The following is a 17,932-nucleotide window of genomic DNA, read 5'->3' as shown; positions in this document are numbered from 1 at the left end:
GGCCAAGGTGGGCAGATCACGAGGTGGTCAGGAGATCAAGACCATCCTGGCTAACATGGTGAAACCCTGTCTCTACTAAAAGTACAAAAAAATTAGCCAGGCGTGGTGGCTGGTGCCTGTAGTCCCAGCTACTCAGGAGGCTTAGGCAGGAGAATGGTGTGAACCCGGGAGGTGGAGTTTGCCATGAGCTGAGATCGTGCCACTGCACTTCAGCCTGGGCAACAGAGTGAGACTCTGCGTCAAAAAAAAAAAAAAAAAAAAACAACTAGTAAAAAATACTGTAATTACAAGAAAAATAATGTACATGCATAAGCCAATGTAAAATTAAGACCCCATACATTTATAAATTCAGATAAAATTTTGGAAACAATAATTTTCTCAGAAAAGAGGCTGTTTGTAAAGCAGACAAATTATATCTACAAAAACAATTCTTTCTGGTGCTCTTATTTTGTAGTATGACACAGAACAAATTCTTTATTGACAAAATATTGATGTGAATCCATGTAAATTATTGAAGACTTCTCCTTAAGGAACTATATATGCTATCAATATGTTAGTCCTCTGAATAGTCTTAATTTCAGAACATTCTAATAATCAGTGTCAACATTACAAGGCTGGAGTAGAGTAATAATGAGTTGATATTACATTATTTAACTCCAATCAGGATAGACTTGTCTCCCTTCATCAAACATATTTAAGTGTCTTTATTTGCCAGGCTCTGTGATGGACAGAGGAACTACAAGAAAGAATAAGGCACTTTCTCTACCCTATAGGACCCATATTCCAGTAGGGAAATTGGAGGTGAGAGGGAATAGAAGAGAATATATAATTAATTGAACTTCCTGGAAGTGTCATGCTCTATGCTAGGAGCATTATACTAACTTTTTATTTAGTTCAGAGACCAACTTAGAAAACCTTTTGCTATCCTTATTCAATATTTGGTGAAACTAAGGCTAAAGTAAATAAAGCAACTTGTCTATAGTTATGTGACTAGTGATAGAAAGAGAGCCTGATATTGAGGAAAGAGTATGAACTTTGGAGTCAGTAATCCAGGATAATAATTACGCTTCTGCTTCTTAATAAAGGGTGTACTACACTCAGTGATATGGTTTGGCTGTGTCTCCACCCAAATCTCATCTTGAATTGTAGTTCCCATAATCCCCACGTGTCATGGGAGGGAGCCAGTGGGAGGCAATTGAATCATATGGGGGCAGTAACCTGAATGCTGCTGTTCTCATGATAGTGAATGAGTTCTTAGGAGATCTGATGGTTTTATAAGGAGCTTTTCTCCCTTTTGTTTGGCACTTCTTGCTGCTGCCATGTGAAGAAGGATATGTTTGCTTCCCCTTCTGCCATGATTGTAAGTTTCCCAAGGCCTCCCCAGGCATGCAGAACTGTGAGACAATTAAACCTTTCTCTTTTATAAATTACCCAGTCTCGGGTATGTCTTTATTGGCAGTGTGAGAACAGACTAATATACTCAGTAACTCTTTTCGCCTCTATAAGAGGTTCATATTGATGTTACTTTAGAGTTTTCCATGCCAATTACTTAAGAAAATATATATACACCATCTGACACCTCAATAGATGGCAGTTGGATAAATTACAACAATTATATATGTTATTATATATGTAAATATGTATACGTGTACTTATATTTATACACATGCATATATTAAAACCATATATGTTAATAAATATACATTTACATAAGAATTCAGAAACAAAAATTATGTCTACTTCCATGACTTTCTGCTAAAATCCTATAAAAGAGATAACTTCAAGTTTTATAACTTAAAAAAAAAAATATCTTCATGAAATCACCTGTTTCTTCCTCTCAATCAGGTCTTCAAAAACAATTTAAATAAACTCCCTCTGTTTCCCCTTCACTGTTTCTTGTGCTCTTGGGCTCCTTAGCACTGTGTAAACATCTCTATAAACATCTTTATAAATTCAGATAAAATTTTGGAAACAATAATTTTCTCAGAAAAGAGGCTGTTTGTAAAGCAGATGAATTATATCTACAAAAACAATTCTTTCTGGTGCTCTTATTTTGTAGTATGACACAGAACAAATTCTTTATTGACAAAATATTGATGTAAATCCATGTAAATTATTGAAGACTTCTCCTTAAGGAACTATATATGCTATCAATATGTTAGTCCTCTGAATAGTCATATTTATATAGTCATAATTATTATTATAGATATTATAATAATAATTATCTTATTTATTTATATTCCCCTCTCTCTCCCAAGAGAGGGTAAGCTTTCAAAGCACAGAGGCCATGTCTTACTAAAATGTGCTTAGGTGTAATTTTCCTTGTATTAACCCTGACTAAGATTTGCTAAGGTTCTTGGATCTGTAAGTTGACATTTTCCACCAAATTTGGGAAATATTTGGCCATTGTTAATTCAAAATATTTTTCCTCCCTGTTCTTTTTCTCCTCTCCCTCTGGTACTGCAATTATATGGGAGCCTACTTGGAATTATCCCACAGATCACTGCAGCTCTCTGCAGTTTTTTGAAATATTTTTTCTTTCCATTCTTCAGATTATGTAATTTCTGTTAATCATCTTCTGATATGTGAATCCTTCCTTCTCTGGTTCCAATGTACTGTTCAGCCCATCAAGATTATTCTTCATTTCAGATCTTTTACTTTTCAATTCTGAAATTCTCATTGGGTCCTTCTTATAGTTTTCATTTCTCTGCAAAGTTTTCTCATTGTTTACTCATATTCATTCTTTTATTTAAGTCCTTGAAAAATATTAAGTTCTTGCATGCTAATTTCAACAGTTATGTCATTTCAATATTTATTTATATTGACTACTTTTTTCTTGATTATAGGTTATACTTTTCTGCTTCTCAGATCTAATAATTTTTATTGTATATTGGACATTCAGATGATAATTAAAGGGGTTCTTGATTATGTTAGCTTCCTTTAAAAGATTTGGAATTTTGTTCTGGCAGGCAGCTAAAATATGTTTTTTCCCTGTAAATCTTGATTTTATTCTTTGAATGCTTTTATTTTGATTTTGAATGTGTGACATCTTTCTTTCTGTATAATGTGGTCTTTACTCCTAAAGAAAGACCTTTCTGGTTTCTCAATGCTTGAGATGTTTAGTGTCATGTCTCTTCATACTGGCTGAGCTGGAACTCCAACTCTCTAATTTTTGACATTTTTGTTTATCTCTCAATCTCTCAGCAGATGATATCTGCTAGGCCCCTCAAAGACCCATGATGATTAATGAGTCTTTTGAGCCCATCCTCTGAGTGACTCTTTCTTCTCTGGTGCTCTGGCCTATAAACTCTAATTGCTTCTGCTGCCTATGACTCTGACCTCATCCTCTTCAGCTCAGAAACATTGCTGCTCATCTCATTGTATTCCTTCTCTCTGCCCACAGCACAAAAGCCATTCCAAATCCAAATCCCAGGAGATTGCTGGTGTATTTATGTATGTTTCACATCTAGCAAAAATCATAGTTCTGCCCTAACAGTGCTCAGTTCCCAAAAATAGAAACCTCATTTATTTCCTACCTTTTTTTTCTTAGTTGTTTACATCAGGAGGGCGAGTCTTGTACTAGCTACCCTGTCATTCCATCGCAATGGCCAAACTAGTCTGATTTCACAAAAAGGCATTAAATATTTCCTGTGTGTCTTTGTGTTAAGCACATATGAACTATTTATTATCTCATCATAACAAATTTCAGAAAAGCTTGGGGTTGACTGTAAATGCTATGTCAACACAGATCAGCCAAAGACACAGTTTCAGATGCTTTCTTTCTCTCAGCTCCAAAGCTGTGCCTGCATAAAACTAAAATAAACAGATGGAAAGTAAAACGTGCTGAGGGGTACAAAAATCCACACGTGTGGAGAAAAGTATCAGAAACGACATCTAATTTTTCCATTCATATAGACTGTCTAAGAGTGAAGTTATGCTTCATGAATATAAATACCGAAACAAAGACAACCAGCTGAAGCAAAGAAGTGTTTGCATCAACTTCCACGTATTTGTTTAGACTTTCCCAAATAATGTGCTTAATTAAAAATAACCTTCAGGTGCAATGAGTTGAGTTGTTCAGTTTATTCAGAGTAACTTGCTCTTATTTGAGTGACTAGATGCATTTTTATTTTTGTTTTGGATGAATTCAGTATCCTGAAAATGGCCAACACTTATTTGAATAATTTAAATTATTTCTTTTCAAATAAAATGTTTAAGATACAACAATTGCTTCTTACACTAACGTTCTAAAAGAATAATCTTAGAGGTGAACTGAGGTCAATAGCCACGTATAAAGCTTATTCTGACTTCATATTTTTGAAGATTAGCCTTTTATTTACAACAATTTTTTTTCTACTCAATGCATCATTGCTACAGGTTTTGGTTTAAGAAGTAACCCTAGATATATCTAAGATCTTCACCAGGGTACAGGGGTTTTAAACATCATTGCCATCATCATTCTTGCATCATATCCTCATCACATGAGCTTTAGTTCACAACTCTGATTTTTTTTCTTTTTTTATTTTATTATTATTATACTTTAAGTTTTAGGGTACACGTGTGCAATGTGCTGGTTTGTTACTTATGTATACATGTGCCATGTTGGTGTGCTGCACCCATTAACTCGTCATTTAGCATCAGGTATATCTCCCCATGCTATCCCTCCCCCCTCCCCCCACCCCACAACAGTCCCCAGAGTGTGATGTTCCCCTTCCTATGTCCATGTGTTCTCATTGTTCAATTCCCAACAATGAGTGAGAACATGTGGTGTTTGGTTTTTTGTCCTTGCAATAGTTTGCTGAGAATAATGGTTTCTAGATTCATCCATGTCCCTACAAAGGACATGAACTCATCATTTTTTATGGCTGCACAGTATTTCATGGCGTATATGTGCCACATTTTCTTAATCCAATCAATTGTTGTTAGACATTTGGGTTGGTTCCAAGTCTTTGCTATTGTGAATACTGCCTCAATAAACATACATGTGCATGTGTCTTTATAGCAGCATGATTTATAATCCTTTGGGTATATACCCAGTAATGGGATGGCTGGGTCAAATGATATTTCTAGTTCTAGATGCCTGAGGAATCGCCACACTGACTTCCACAATGGTTGAACTAGTTTACAGTCCCACCAACAGTGTAAAAGTGTTCCTATTTCTCCACATCCTCTCCAGCACCTGTTGTTTCCTGCCTTTTTAATGATGTCCATTCTAACTGGTGTGAGATGGTATCTCATTGTGGTTTTGATTTGCATTTCTCTGATGGCCAGTGATGATGAGCATTTTTTCATGTGTTTTTTGGCTGCATAAATGTCTTCGTTGGAGAAGTGTCTGTTCATATTGTTCACCCACTTTTTGATGGAGTTGTTTGTTTTTTTCTTGTAAATTTGTTTGAGTTCATTGTAGATTCTGGATATTAGCCCTTTGTAAGATGAGTAGGTTGCGAAAATTTTCTCCCATTTTGTAGGTTGCCTGTTCACTCTGATGGTAGTTTCTTTTGCTGTGCAGAAGCTCTTTAGTATAATTAGAACCCATTTGTCAATTTTGGCTTTTGTTGCCATTGCTTTTGGTGTTTTAGACATGAAGTCCTTGCCCATGCCTATGTCCTGAATGGTATTGCCTAGGTTTTCTTCTTGAGTTTTTATGGTTTTAGGTCTAAGATTTAAGTCTTTAATCCATTTTGAATTAATTTTTGTATAAGGTGTAAGGAAGGGATTCAGTTTCAGCTTTCTGTGTATGGCTAGCCAGTTTTCCCAGCACCATTTATTAAATAGGGAATCCTTTCCCCATTTCTTGTTTTTGTCAGGTTTGTCAAAGATCAGATGGTTGTAGATATGCGGCATTATTTCTGAGGGCTCTGTTCTGTTCCATTGATCTGTATCTCTGTTTTGGTACCAGTACCATGCTGTTTTGGTTACTGTAGCCTTGTAGTATAGTTTGAAGTCAGGTAGTGTGATGCCTCCGACTTTGTTCTTTTGGCTTAGGATTGACTTGGCGATGTGGGCTCTTTTTTGGTTCCATATGAACTTTAAAGTAGTTTTTTCCAATTCTGTGAAGAAAGTCATTGGTAGCTTGATGGGGATGGCATTGAATCTATAAATTACCTTGGGCAGTATGGCCATTTTCACGATATTGATTCTTCCTACCCATGAGCATGGAATGTTCTTCCATTTGTTTGTATCCTCTTTTATTTCATCGAGCAGTGGTTTGTAGTTCTCCTTGAAGAGGTCCTTCACATCCCTTGTAAGTTGGATTCCTAGGTATTTTATTCTCTTTGAAGCAATTGTGAATGGGAGTTCACTCATGATTTGGCTCTCTGTTTGCCTGTTATTGGTGTATAAGAATGCTTGTGATTTTTGTACATTGATTTTGTATCCTGAGACTTTGCTGAAGTTGCTTATCAGCTTAAGGAGATTTTGGGCTGAGACGATGGGGTTTTCTAAATATACAATCATGTCATCTGCAAACAGGGACAATTTGACTTCCTCTTTTCCTAATTGAATACCCTTCATTTCCTTCTCCTGCCTAATTGCCCTGGCCAGAACTTCCAACACTATGTTGAATAGGAGTGGTGAGAGAGGGCATCCCTGTCTTGTGCCAGTTTTCAAAGGTAATGCTTCCAGTTTTTGCCCATTCAGTATGATATTGGCTGTGGGTTTGTCATAGATAGCTCTTATTATTTTGAGATACGTCCCATCTATACCTAATTTATTGAGAGTTTTTAGCATGAAGAGTTGTTGAATTTTGTCAAAGGCCTTTTCTGCATCTATTGTGATAATCATGGTTTTTATCTTTGGTTCTGTTTATATGCTGGAATACATTTATTGATTTGTGTATGTTGAACTAGCCTTGCATCCCAGGGATGAAGCCCACATGATCATGGTGGATAAGCCTTTTGATGTGCTGCTGGATTCGGTTTGCCAGTATTTTATTGAGGATTTTTGCATCAATGTTCATCAAGGATATTGGTCTAAAATTCTCTTTTTTTTGTTGTGTCTTTGCCAGGCTTTGATATCAGGATGATGCTGGCCTCATAAAATGAGTTAGGGAGGATTCCCTCTTTTTCTACTGATTGGAATAGTTTTAGAAGGAATGGTGCCAGCTCCTCCTTGTGCCTCTGGTAGAATTCAGCTGTGAATCCATCTGGTCCTGGACTTTTTTTGGTTGGTAAGCTATTGGTTATTGCCACAATTTCAGAGCCTGTTATTGGCCTATTCAGAGATTCAACTTCCTCCTGGTTTAGTCTTGGGAGGGTGTGTGCGTCGAGGAATTTATCCATTTCTTCTAGATTTTCTAGTTTATTTGCGTAGAAGCGTTTGTAGTATTCTCTGATGGTAGTTTGTATTTCTGTGGAATCAGTGGTGATATCCCCTTTATCATTTTTTATTGCATCTCTTTGATTCTTCTCTCTTTTCTTCTTTATTAGTCTTGCTAGCAGTCTATCAATTTTGTTGATGTTTTCAAAAAACCAGCTCCTGGATTCATTAATTTTTTGAAGGGTTTTTTTGTGTCTCTATTTCCTTCAGTTCTGCTCTGATTTTAGTTATTTCTAGCCTTCTGCTAGCTTTTGCATGTGTTTGCTCTTGCTTTTCTAGTTCTTTTAATTGTGATGTTAGGGTGTCAATTTTGGATCTTTCCTGATTTCTCTTGTGGGCATTTAGTGATATAAATTTCCCTCTACACACTGCTTTGAATGTGTCCCAGAGATTCTGGTATGTTGTGTCTTTGTTCTCATTGGTTTCAAAGAACATCTTTATTTCTGCCTTCATTTCGTTATGTACCCAGTAGTCATTCAAGAGCAGGTTGTTCAGTTTCCATGTAGTTGAGCAGTTTTGAGTGAGTTTCTTAGTCCTGAGTTCTAGTTTGATTGCACTGTGGTCTGAGAGACAGTTTGTTATAATTTCTGTTCTTTTACATTTGCTGAGGAGAGCTTTACTTCCAACTATGTGGTCAGTTTTGGAATAGGTGTGGTGTGATGCTGAAAAAAATGTGTATTCTGTAGATTCGGGGTGGAGAGTTCTCACCCATTTAATTTGTTTACTCTTTTTTCCCCTGTGTTTCCAGCAACATAGGAGGATTTAGAAACAATACTATCTTGGGCAGGGGGAGATGATGGCAAATGGATGAAAAACTGGCTTCTTGTCTTTGGTGGTTACTATAGCAATAATCATGATGGGAGATTTTTAGCCGCAAATGGTTTCTATAACAACATGATAGGGTGCTTTAGAAATAGACCTGAGGTAAACAGATTCTTTAAGGGCCTCTTAACCCCTTTTATCCCACAGGATTAGCATTCTCTTGGAGGATGAATATTAGTTGGCTTATTTGATGAAAGGCTTAAAATCTTGCTTTTGTTTTGTAAAGATTAAATGGTTAATTATTCTATAAAGACCTGGCCTTAGCCAATCAGCTCTTAGGCTCCTTCACTTCAGGAAATAATTGATAGCATCCCTACTTTATTTCTGCACAGGAAATTCAAATAGTCTTAAAGATATGTAGTATTCACCAAAAATTGGAAAATGGTAAATAGTCCTCATAAGAAAGTATGTTCACTCTGACATAGATCACTCAAGGGCTCTTGCTTTACTAATACTTCATATGCACTATGATTTCACCTATTGGGCTCCCTGACAGGTGGAGCTTTTCCTACTCTAACTAATGGAGTCTGAATACTCATCCTTTATTAGGCTATTCAGTGTGCTCCAGAATAGACATGGTCCCTATTTGACTTATAATTCACTAGGTATTACATGGGGAAGTTTAGTAATTGTTTTGAATTTATTAAATTTTAGTATAAAAACTGACATAGAAAAAAGCAAAGACCTCCATTTCATACATAAGCATCCTTCAGGAGCCCTTATAAGTGAAAGATCAAGGGGAATTTATGACAGGAATGTGGTACAGGAGTAGATGGTGGTAGGCAGGAAATAATTTTTCAAGAGAAAGAAAGATGGAAGGCTTAAATTCAGTTAAGTAGTTAAACAGAGGAAGATGGGGATCAAGTTTGCTTGGTTGACTTTGATAGTGAGTTATTGATTATCTACTCTATGCTGTACACTATAGGTATATACAATGTTGAATAGTATATGGGATTTATTTTAAAAACTAAATTATCATATCAAGTAAAGCACTCTTATTAAACTATTAATTAAATTAATCGATTTGAAATGGCCATATATTTGCAAGAATGATTTCATTTACGGTATGATGTCTCATGCAGTTTCTACAGTAGAGCTATCCTTATACTTTTATTCTTTTCTATTCAGTTAAGCTGCCAATTCAAAATATCAGATATTCTCTTTCAAATCTCAGAAGGATGTCAGCAACCATGCATCTCCTTCTCTCTGATTTCAAACAGTACAAGCTATTCTCATTTCCCTGGTGTTTTGTGCTCAGCAATGAAGCCTCAGGATTCATTACATAATCACTTGCCATAGCCTTCTGGGATAGAGTTTGCCAAATGGATCCCTGGGAGATCAAGACCCATTCTCCATGTGTGCCATAGGGCTATGCACATGAGCTGAGGCATGTCTGTATTCACCAAGGCCCTGCTCAGAACAGCATGTGCCAGAATACACTGGGCAAGGAGCCATTCATAAACTCTTGAAAAATCTGATCCAGACCAAAGGCACAATGGCATTGTAGTTGTTGTGCTCATTGCCGTGGGGCTTTTAGCTGAATAAAAAGAAAATAAAAAATATATTCATGATGACTTCCAAGTTATCCAGTAACCACAGTAACCTGGGTTTTCCCCACATTTGGTCCACAACTTTGAGTCACCTGACAGAAACAAATCATTCTGTCTTTGTTCAAGCGTAGTGAGCCATAGAGTGAGTGAAACAAATTTCCCTGGGATAAAACCAATGAATCAGCAAAGCAAACAATCATCATATATTTATTTTACTATTAGAAGGTGATATTCAAAATGTTATCAAAACCAAATACATACCTCATACATACAGGCATACCAAAAAGCATATATTATAGTTCCTGAACTTAAAGAATTTGTTTGCTAATTGTAAGGACAAGTCTTCATATATGGCTTGAAGAACACTTCAGGTTGTGTATAGATAAGTGTTCAATTGTATCCTAACAATAATAAATTCTGTGGCTGCTCAGGCCAGGAGCTCAAGGAGTATGTAAAAATATGAAGAGGATTAATGGGAAAAGCACACCTTGCACTGGACTTCTAACAATTTGAATATACATCACAGTTAAACTCTCAGAAAGTATTTTGAGATGTTTTTATTCATGGCTACTATGAGAAGAATGTCATAAAGAAGATAATTTAAATTCTGGAGGAATAATGTCTTACAACCACACATTATTTTTCCAGACTTTAGTTCTCTGTACAAAAATGTGAGAAAACTGTTGAGAGCTGCACTATCCAATACAGTAGCCATTAATCACATATGGCTTTTGAGCACTTGAAATGTGACTAGGATTAAGTGTGCTAGAAGTGTAAAATACACAGAGGATTTCAAAGGCTTAATGTTAAAAAGTGTAAATATTTCATTAATAATTTTTACACTGGCCAGGTATGGTGGCTCACACCTGTAATCCCAGCATGTTGGGGGGCTGAGGCAGACAGATCACTTGAAACCAGGAGTTCGAGACAAGCCCCGTCTCTACTAAAAATAGAAAAAATTAGCTGGGCATGGTGGCACATCCCTGGAATCCCAGCTACTCAGGAGGCTGAGGCATGAGAATACCTTGAACCCAGGAGGCAGAGGTTGCAGTGAGCCAAGATTGCACCACTGCACTCCAGCCTGGGTGACAGAGTGAGACTCTGTCTCAAATAATAATAATAATAATAATAATAATAATAATAATAATTTTATACTAATTACATATTTAAATATAATGCTTTATATATTTGGTTAAATATTTAAAATTAATTTGCTTGTTTGTTTTTCGTTGTTAACATGGTTACGGAAGACTTAACATTCCATATGTAGCTCACGTTATACTTCCATTAGACAGCACTGGTATAGATGCTTGCTATTGAAGTGTAGTATGTGGACCAACAGCATCAGTATTACTTAGGATCTTATCAGAAATGCCAAGTCTGAGGCTCCACTCCTCCTGACTCTGCAAGGTTAACAAGATCCTCAGCAGTTCATATGAACATTAATGTTTAGAAAATGCTGATCTAGATAATGTTTTAGATGTTTCTTTTTATGACTCTATCTTCCTTTTCATTTGGATGTTTTTCAAATAAATGTTTTAAAGTCTGGACATCCTGACCTAGCACATTTTAGATGCATAACCTTGGGGAGGTTATTTGACATTCCTGAAACTCAATTCCATATTTATAAAATGGATATAATACCTCCAATCCCATAATTTTTCTATAGGGATTAAATGAAACACAAGAGTTATGAAAGGGACCAATGAATTGGAGATATTTTTATAGTATCAAAAATAACATTGAAAAATTAGATTATTCTAATTATTTTCATTCTTATATTGATTGCCAATACTATTTTGATGTACAGTGGAATGAACTAGAGTTTGAAGGGCTGTTTTCATTTATTTTACAAATGTCACTTTTTTAACATTAATTGTGTATAATAAAACTTAGCACACTGGTAAGTCTCTAGTAGAGATATTAAAACTTTTGGATCTGCTTTTAGAACAAAAGTGTTGTGCAGCTAAATTTTCCTGCACCATCATTGTATAATTGACATTGAAATTATTTCTGTTGATCGTTGATCAATTCTTCAAAACATGGCTTTATGGAGTGGGAAAAAACTTTTTCCTCTTTGTTCAGAACATTTTTAGCTTTATTGTGAGAATTTCAATTTGTTAGAGGCAAAGAAACTAGTAAGATATATCTATTTCATAGTAAAAGGGGTCATTCAAAAGCCTGTCATTATTAAAATATACATAGATTATAATAAGGTCAGTGATTTCAGGCCTGATTAGCTTTAAATAAATGTAATGTCAAAGGAATATAATTAGATCCTCATTAAAATTTTTCATGTTTGACAGTAAAAATGACCTTCACAACTTGCATCATTTAGTCATGTTCTAAGGATGACAAAGGGCAGGGCATATTCTATCAGGTAAATGTGTATGATTGCAGCCTGAGGCACATGCATTTGGTCCCTTACCCTACCTAACCCTAACGCCCAAGACCTGATCCAAGCCAGACCCTGTGCTTAGGTGTGTAGGCTGTGTAAAGGAGGACCCAGAAGCTTTGATTCTCATGGGGATGCTTTGAGAGAAAAAGAAACCTTTGAACCGGCAGGACCTGATTTCATCTGTGATGATGCTGATGATCAGAAATTATATATAAAAGCAAATAGAAATGTGCCTGTGCCTATCAGATACAGGGGATTTAAAATATGTTCACAGAAAACTTTCTCAGTGAGGCCACTGACCTTCTAAAGAGGAGCTAATAGTAGAATAGGGATACTAAAATACAGGTGATGCCAGTGAATTTTGGCCAAAACCAATCTTCTCACCTGGAGTAAGAAAGTCGTGTTTCAAGGAGTTTGCATGAGTATTAATTGTGGTTGATGACGATGGGAACCTGCCCTGATTATTAGGTATGATTCTCAGAGAATGTGTGCTGGTGCTAAGCTTGCATTTCTTAGAACCCCCAAAACTCTCTTTGCAATATTATATAGTTTCATTTTCTTGAACTTATTCATTTGTTAAATATGCATTTACTAAGCACCAACTATGTACATGGCACTCTGCTAGTCAATAGACAAGTAACAAGATATATGTACTTTGGACCCAGCATTGAAAGAAAAAGCAAATAATGTTTTTTAAAAAAACTACTTTATGCTTGATTCTTATAAGGAACTTTATGTATGTTATCTCTTTTATCCCTGATAATAATAAGAACAAGGATGATTGATAATGCTCACTCTGTGCCAAGCCCTGTTAGGCATTTTATGTTCATTAATTTAACCCTTTATAACAACTCTATGAGATAGGTGCCATTTTTACAAAAATGGAAACTGAGGCACAGCGATGTTATCTTGATAAAACTCATAGACTTAGTAAGTGGCAGAGCCAGGATTTAAGCCCAGGCACCAAACTTCATGCACTTATCCACTATATGTATGGCTCCACATCATTTTCCTTAGTCATCAGGACACTGAGGCTCAGTGACAATGTTTTTTCTTAAAGTCACAGAGATGGTAAATACTAGAACCAAAATTTAAATCTCTGTCTACCATAAAAATGTCCTCTTCTCACTATATTAAATTGGCCTCAATTTAGTATTTAAGACCACATATACAGTAGGAATACAAAGGAAAAATGGTCTTAAAGGAGCCCGTCTACTTCTTATTTTAACTGCTCCATGTGGATTCTATCACACAGCACATCAAAGTAAGTGATTTAACCAATGATTTGTTCTGCTTGATTTTATCAAAAGAGGTCAAAGTAAGAATTTCACAGCAAGGCTTAAATGAGAATTCAGGTTTCCTTGCTCACTCATTCATTATTCAACAAATTTCTATTGACTGCCTTACCATGTGCAAGCCATTTTGGCTATGTCCTGATTAAAGATGTGCCCCTCCTGCACCGCCTCCCTCCCCACCCCAATCCTGGAACTAAATTTCATTCGCTGCAGAAAGCCAGGCTAAAGAGAATTCAGCAAAGCACTTTATTCTTATAAGTTGGCATTCTTAGACCTGGAAATTTTGGCAGTTCTATCTCCAGTAGCATTGTTTATACCTTCTATTTCATTCTGATTACATTTCATTAGCAAAACATAGCAAATATTTATTAAATCGTCAGTCTTCTAGGTGAAACAATATAAGACACCATTCATTCGATTTTTTGGAAATATCAAATTTTATGTTCACAATTCCTCTATTCTACTCTGATTAGGTAAAATTAGGTTAAATATAGATAACTATAGAATTAAAATTTTTAAAACTGTGCCTTTACATGTTTGGAAAATTACTCAATTTTTTTCAAATAACGCCAACCATACATATTGAAAAAAACATTACTCCATACCACAGGTGACATATTCTTTTCCTATCCCTAGCAGCGACTTCCCCAAGTCCCTGCCTGTCTCAACAGTTTGAGGAAAAAAAACATCAGAAATATACATGTTCCAAAACGATGAATAAATTCCCGAATAACTTTAAATATATTAGTGAGGATACATTGAGGAGTGTTTATCTAGCTAAATATGAGGCATATTAAAAATTGCTACTTTAACCCAGATATGAGCAATAATAGGAGTTCTATCTATGCCTCCTTCCTTTCCTTCTGCTGACAAAGTATACATTTAATTCTTGATGTTAATATCAGTTAAAATGAGATCTAGAGACAGATATAATTAGAGAGCTAGGGAGAGAATTAAGTTAGTAAATCTTAAGAAAAGGCTGAGTATACTGATGGTAAGAGGATATTTAAATAGAATTTTGAAAAAGATCAAGGATCAATAATTATACATTTAAATATACATATATGTGTGCATATACATATGCATAGTTTTACATAAAGAAACTATTAAGGTAAGAGAGATGGCTTTGACAGTTAATACTCAAGAAATATTTTTTTTTTTTTTTTTTTTTTTTGAGACGGAGTCTCGCTCTGTCACCCAGGCTGGAGTGCAGTGGCGCGATCTCGGCTCACTGCAAGCTCCGCCTCCCAGGTTCACGCCATTCTCCTGCCTCAGCCTCTCCGAGTAGCTGGGACTACAGGCGCCCGCCACCACGCCCGGGTAATTTTTTTGTATTTTTAGTAGAGACGGAGTTTCACCGTGGTCTCGATCTCCTGACCTCGTGATCCGCCCGCCTCAGCCTCCCAAAGTGCTGGGATTACAAGCGTGAGCCACCGCGCCCGGCCTCAAGAAATATTTACTGAGCAGTTGTTATAAATAAATAGATATGGAGCACGATACAAAGATACAGCAGATGCTCTGAACAATTAAGTCCTTATCACAACTCAAATTCCATAGCTAGCATTTTGCTGAGCCAAGAATTTAAATGGTACTCGAAATTTATAGAGGCCGGGGACTGTGGCTCAAGCCTGTAATCCTAGCACTTTGGGAGGCCTGGATGGCTGAGGCGGGCAGATTGCCTGAGCTCAGGAGTTTGTGACCACCCTGGGGACAACATGGTGAAACGCCCATCTCTACTAAAATACAAAAAATTAACCAGGCATGGTGGTGGGCTTCTGTCATCCCAGCTACTTGGGAGGCTGAGGCAGGAGAATCACTTGAGCCTGGGAGATGGAGGTTGCAGTGAGCCGAGATCATGCTACTGTACTCCAGCCTGGGCGACAGAGCAAGACTCTGTCTCAAAATAATAATAATAATAATAATAATAATAAATAATTTTAAAATGTATAATCAGATGTTAAGTATTTTCTTGCAAAAAACAAGGGAGCTGGGGAACAGAACCTTTTTAATTCAACTTCATGATTATCTTTGTCCTATCCTGACCATTCCCAGGTAATTTACGGGATGGGCATAGTTGGCACCTTGAATTAGTCCATTGTTAGGCTTTCTATGTAAGGGTACTCGTGTTTTTTTGTTTGTTTGTTTTGTTTCATTCTCTTACTTAAAATAAAATTCCTTCAGTGAAAATTATTAGTGACTTGTATCTTTTTAATTATTTTTATTGCTATGTTTTGTACTCGTTCAGTAAATTTTCTATTAAGAACTCAAAACTATTTCTCAACATCTTATAAAGGTAAGAGCTAGCATTTACCAAACACTTACGATGTGTCTGCAAAGCATTTAAATTTAGTGACTTAATTCTCACACACCAAAGAAAAAAAAACAAAACAAAACAGAAACCGAGGCTGGGAGAGGCAGACAGGCCTGGTACCTGTCTGTTGCCCCTTCCCACTGTATTATCCTGACTCGTTGGTAAATCTCCTATGATTGCTAAATAGAAAAGTCAATGAAAAGATCGATAATAAAAACCACTGAATACAACTTTCAGATTCTTGATTGATGATTTTAAATTAGAGAATTACCTGTTTCATAGAAAAGTGCAATAGAACTATCAAGGACAAAGGAATAAATACTACAACAATAGAGAAATTAATATGCTCTTCCCTGAAAGTCTTGCACCTTGCACTGTTTCATTGCTCTAAATAAACATACTCGGCCTCATAATGAAACTAAATTACCAATATGGCTATTTTCCAAGTCAATTTAATTATTAGAAAATACATACACACAGATGCATACACACACACACAAGAAATATATTTACTGTTATTTGGGTCTTCATCTTCCTTAAAACTAGTCAAATTTGTTTTTACTTCTCAGCAGACCAAAAAAACTTTATTTTAGCACTAGAAATACTTAATGCAAATATAGAAATAATTGCTTATAGTAACTATGTAAAATATTTTCTTTTCTCTTGTGCAGAGGTTTTCAAATTGCTGGTCTCAAACCCCAGCTCCTTCAAGGTGTCTCTAGGGGAGGCAGGAAACTGGTCTGACTGGGCTGCAAGGGGCCTTCCCCTGCTTGGACCTGAGCAGATCTACTTTCCAATTTTGAACATTGGGATTCCTCATGACATTTTCCTTGAAGGAATTCTGCTGCTCTTAAAAAGAAAAAAGAAAGGAAAAGAGGGAAAACAAAAGTCTGAAACTCACAGTGGTAGAACTTCTTAAAATAGCCAGTAGATGGCAAACTTTACTGCAAGGAAACAATTTTTCAGCCTATATAATTTGGTCTGAAAATAGCAATTAAACTCTACATCCGGTAAAATTTACTATCCTGTATATAAGTCTTCTGTTAAATCAGGAAACAAAATTCTCTATGGGACTTTCTCTGGGAACTAAATTTCAATTATAATGTAAAATATCCTATAACTTTTTTCTGTGTCCATTTAAGTCTTGCTCTGAAGGTATTATCACTATGAAAATTATTGCATTGTTCACTGAAAGTACATACAATGTGCTAGGTATAGTAATGTAGATGACATAGTTTTTTCATTAGGATGCACCCAACTATGTATTTTATTAATGAGTTTGGTTGAGGCAGCACAAAGTTCACAAAGAAAGATTTTTAACTTTGTCCTCAATCATTTATAAATTTAATCTTGTTACTTTTTATTTCCTTGTAGATTCCTTTTGCAATAAAAACAACACCAGGTGCCTCTCAAATTCTTGCCAAAACAATTCTACATGCAAAGATTTTTCAAAAGACAATGATTGTTCTTGTTCAGACACAGCCAATAATTTTGACAAAGACTGTGACGACATGAAAGACCCTTGCTTCTCCAATCCCTGTCAAGGAAGTGCCACTTGTGTGAACACCCCAGGAGAAAGGAGCTTTCTGTGCAAATGTCCTCCTGGGTACAGTGGGACAATCTGTGAAACTACCATTGGTTCCTGTGGCAAGAACTCCTGCCAACATGGAGGTATTTGCCATCAGGACCCTATTTATCCTGTCTGCATCTGCCCTGCTGGATATGCTGGAAGATTCTGTGAGATAGATCACGATGAGTGTGCTTCCAGCCCTTGCCAAAATGGGGCCGTGTGCCAGGATGGAATTGATGGCTATTCCTGCTTCTGTGTCCCAGGATATCAAGGCAGACACTGCGACTTGGAAGTGGATGAATGTGCTTCAGATCCCTGCAAGAACGAGGCTACATGCCTCAATGAAATAGGAAGATATACTTGTATCTGTCCCCATGATTATTCTGGTAAGTGTGATCATATCTGAATCACAGATGATGTAATTAGCTCTCTCTAAGTGGCAGAAGCAGAGGTGACATTTTATTTTTCATACAATCATTTATGAAAATGGCCAAGTTCTTGACAGGAATCAGTCACTAGATAGAAACTCCCTAAAATATTGAAAATCCACTGAATGCACTGAATTCTAAGTGGTTGCCTGCTGTCACTGTTGCTGTTTTAAATGGAGCTCTACATGATTTAAAACTGAGATTCAGTCTAGAATGAGTGGGGTCCAAGAGAAGCTCAAGG

At 36.3% G+C, this 17,932-nt stretch overlaps 1 protein-coding gene across 5 annotated transcripts in view; it reads left to right on the top strand.

Moving 5' to 3' along the window:
- CRB1 (crumbs cell polarity complex component 1) overlaps positions 1-17,932 on the top strand; it is a 218,105-nt gene that overhangs the window by 41,017 nt on the left and 159,156 nt on the right. For all 5 annotated transcript variants that reach the window (XM_055234170.2, XM_055234169.2, XM_055234173.2 and 2 more), the window contains exon 2: positions 17,068-17,649. In XM_055234170.2, coding sequence (XP_055090145.1) covers positions 17,068-17,649 — 582 coding nt within the window. The remainder of the gene's footprint in view (positions 1-17,067; positions 17,650-17,932) is intronic.

Source organism: Symphalangus syndactylus, chromosome 19, assembly GCF_028878055.3.
Source record: "Symphalangus syndactylus isolate Jambi chromosome 19, NHGRI_mSymSyn1-v2.1_pri, whole genome shotgun sequence".
NCBI lineage: Eukaryota > Metazoa > Chordata > Mammalia > Primates > Hylobatidae > Symphalangus > Symphalangus syndactylus.
This window is presented reverse-complemented; position numbering and strand designations above follow the sequence as displayed.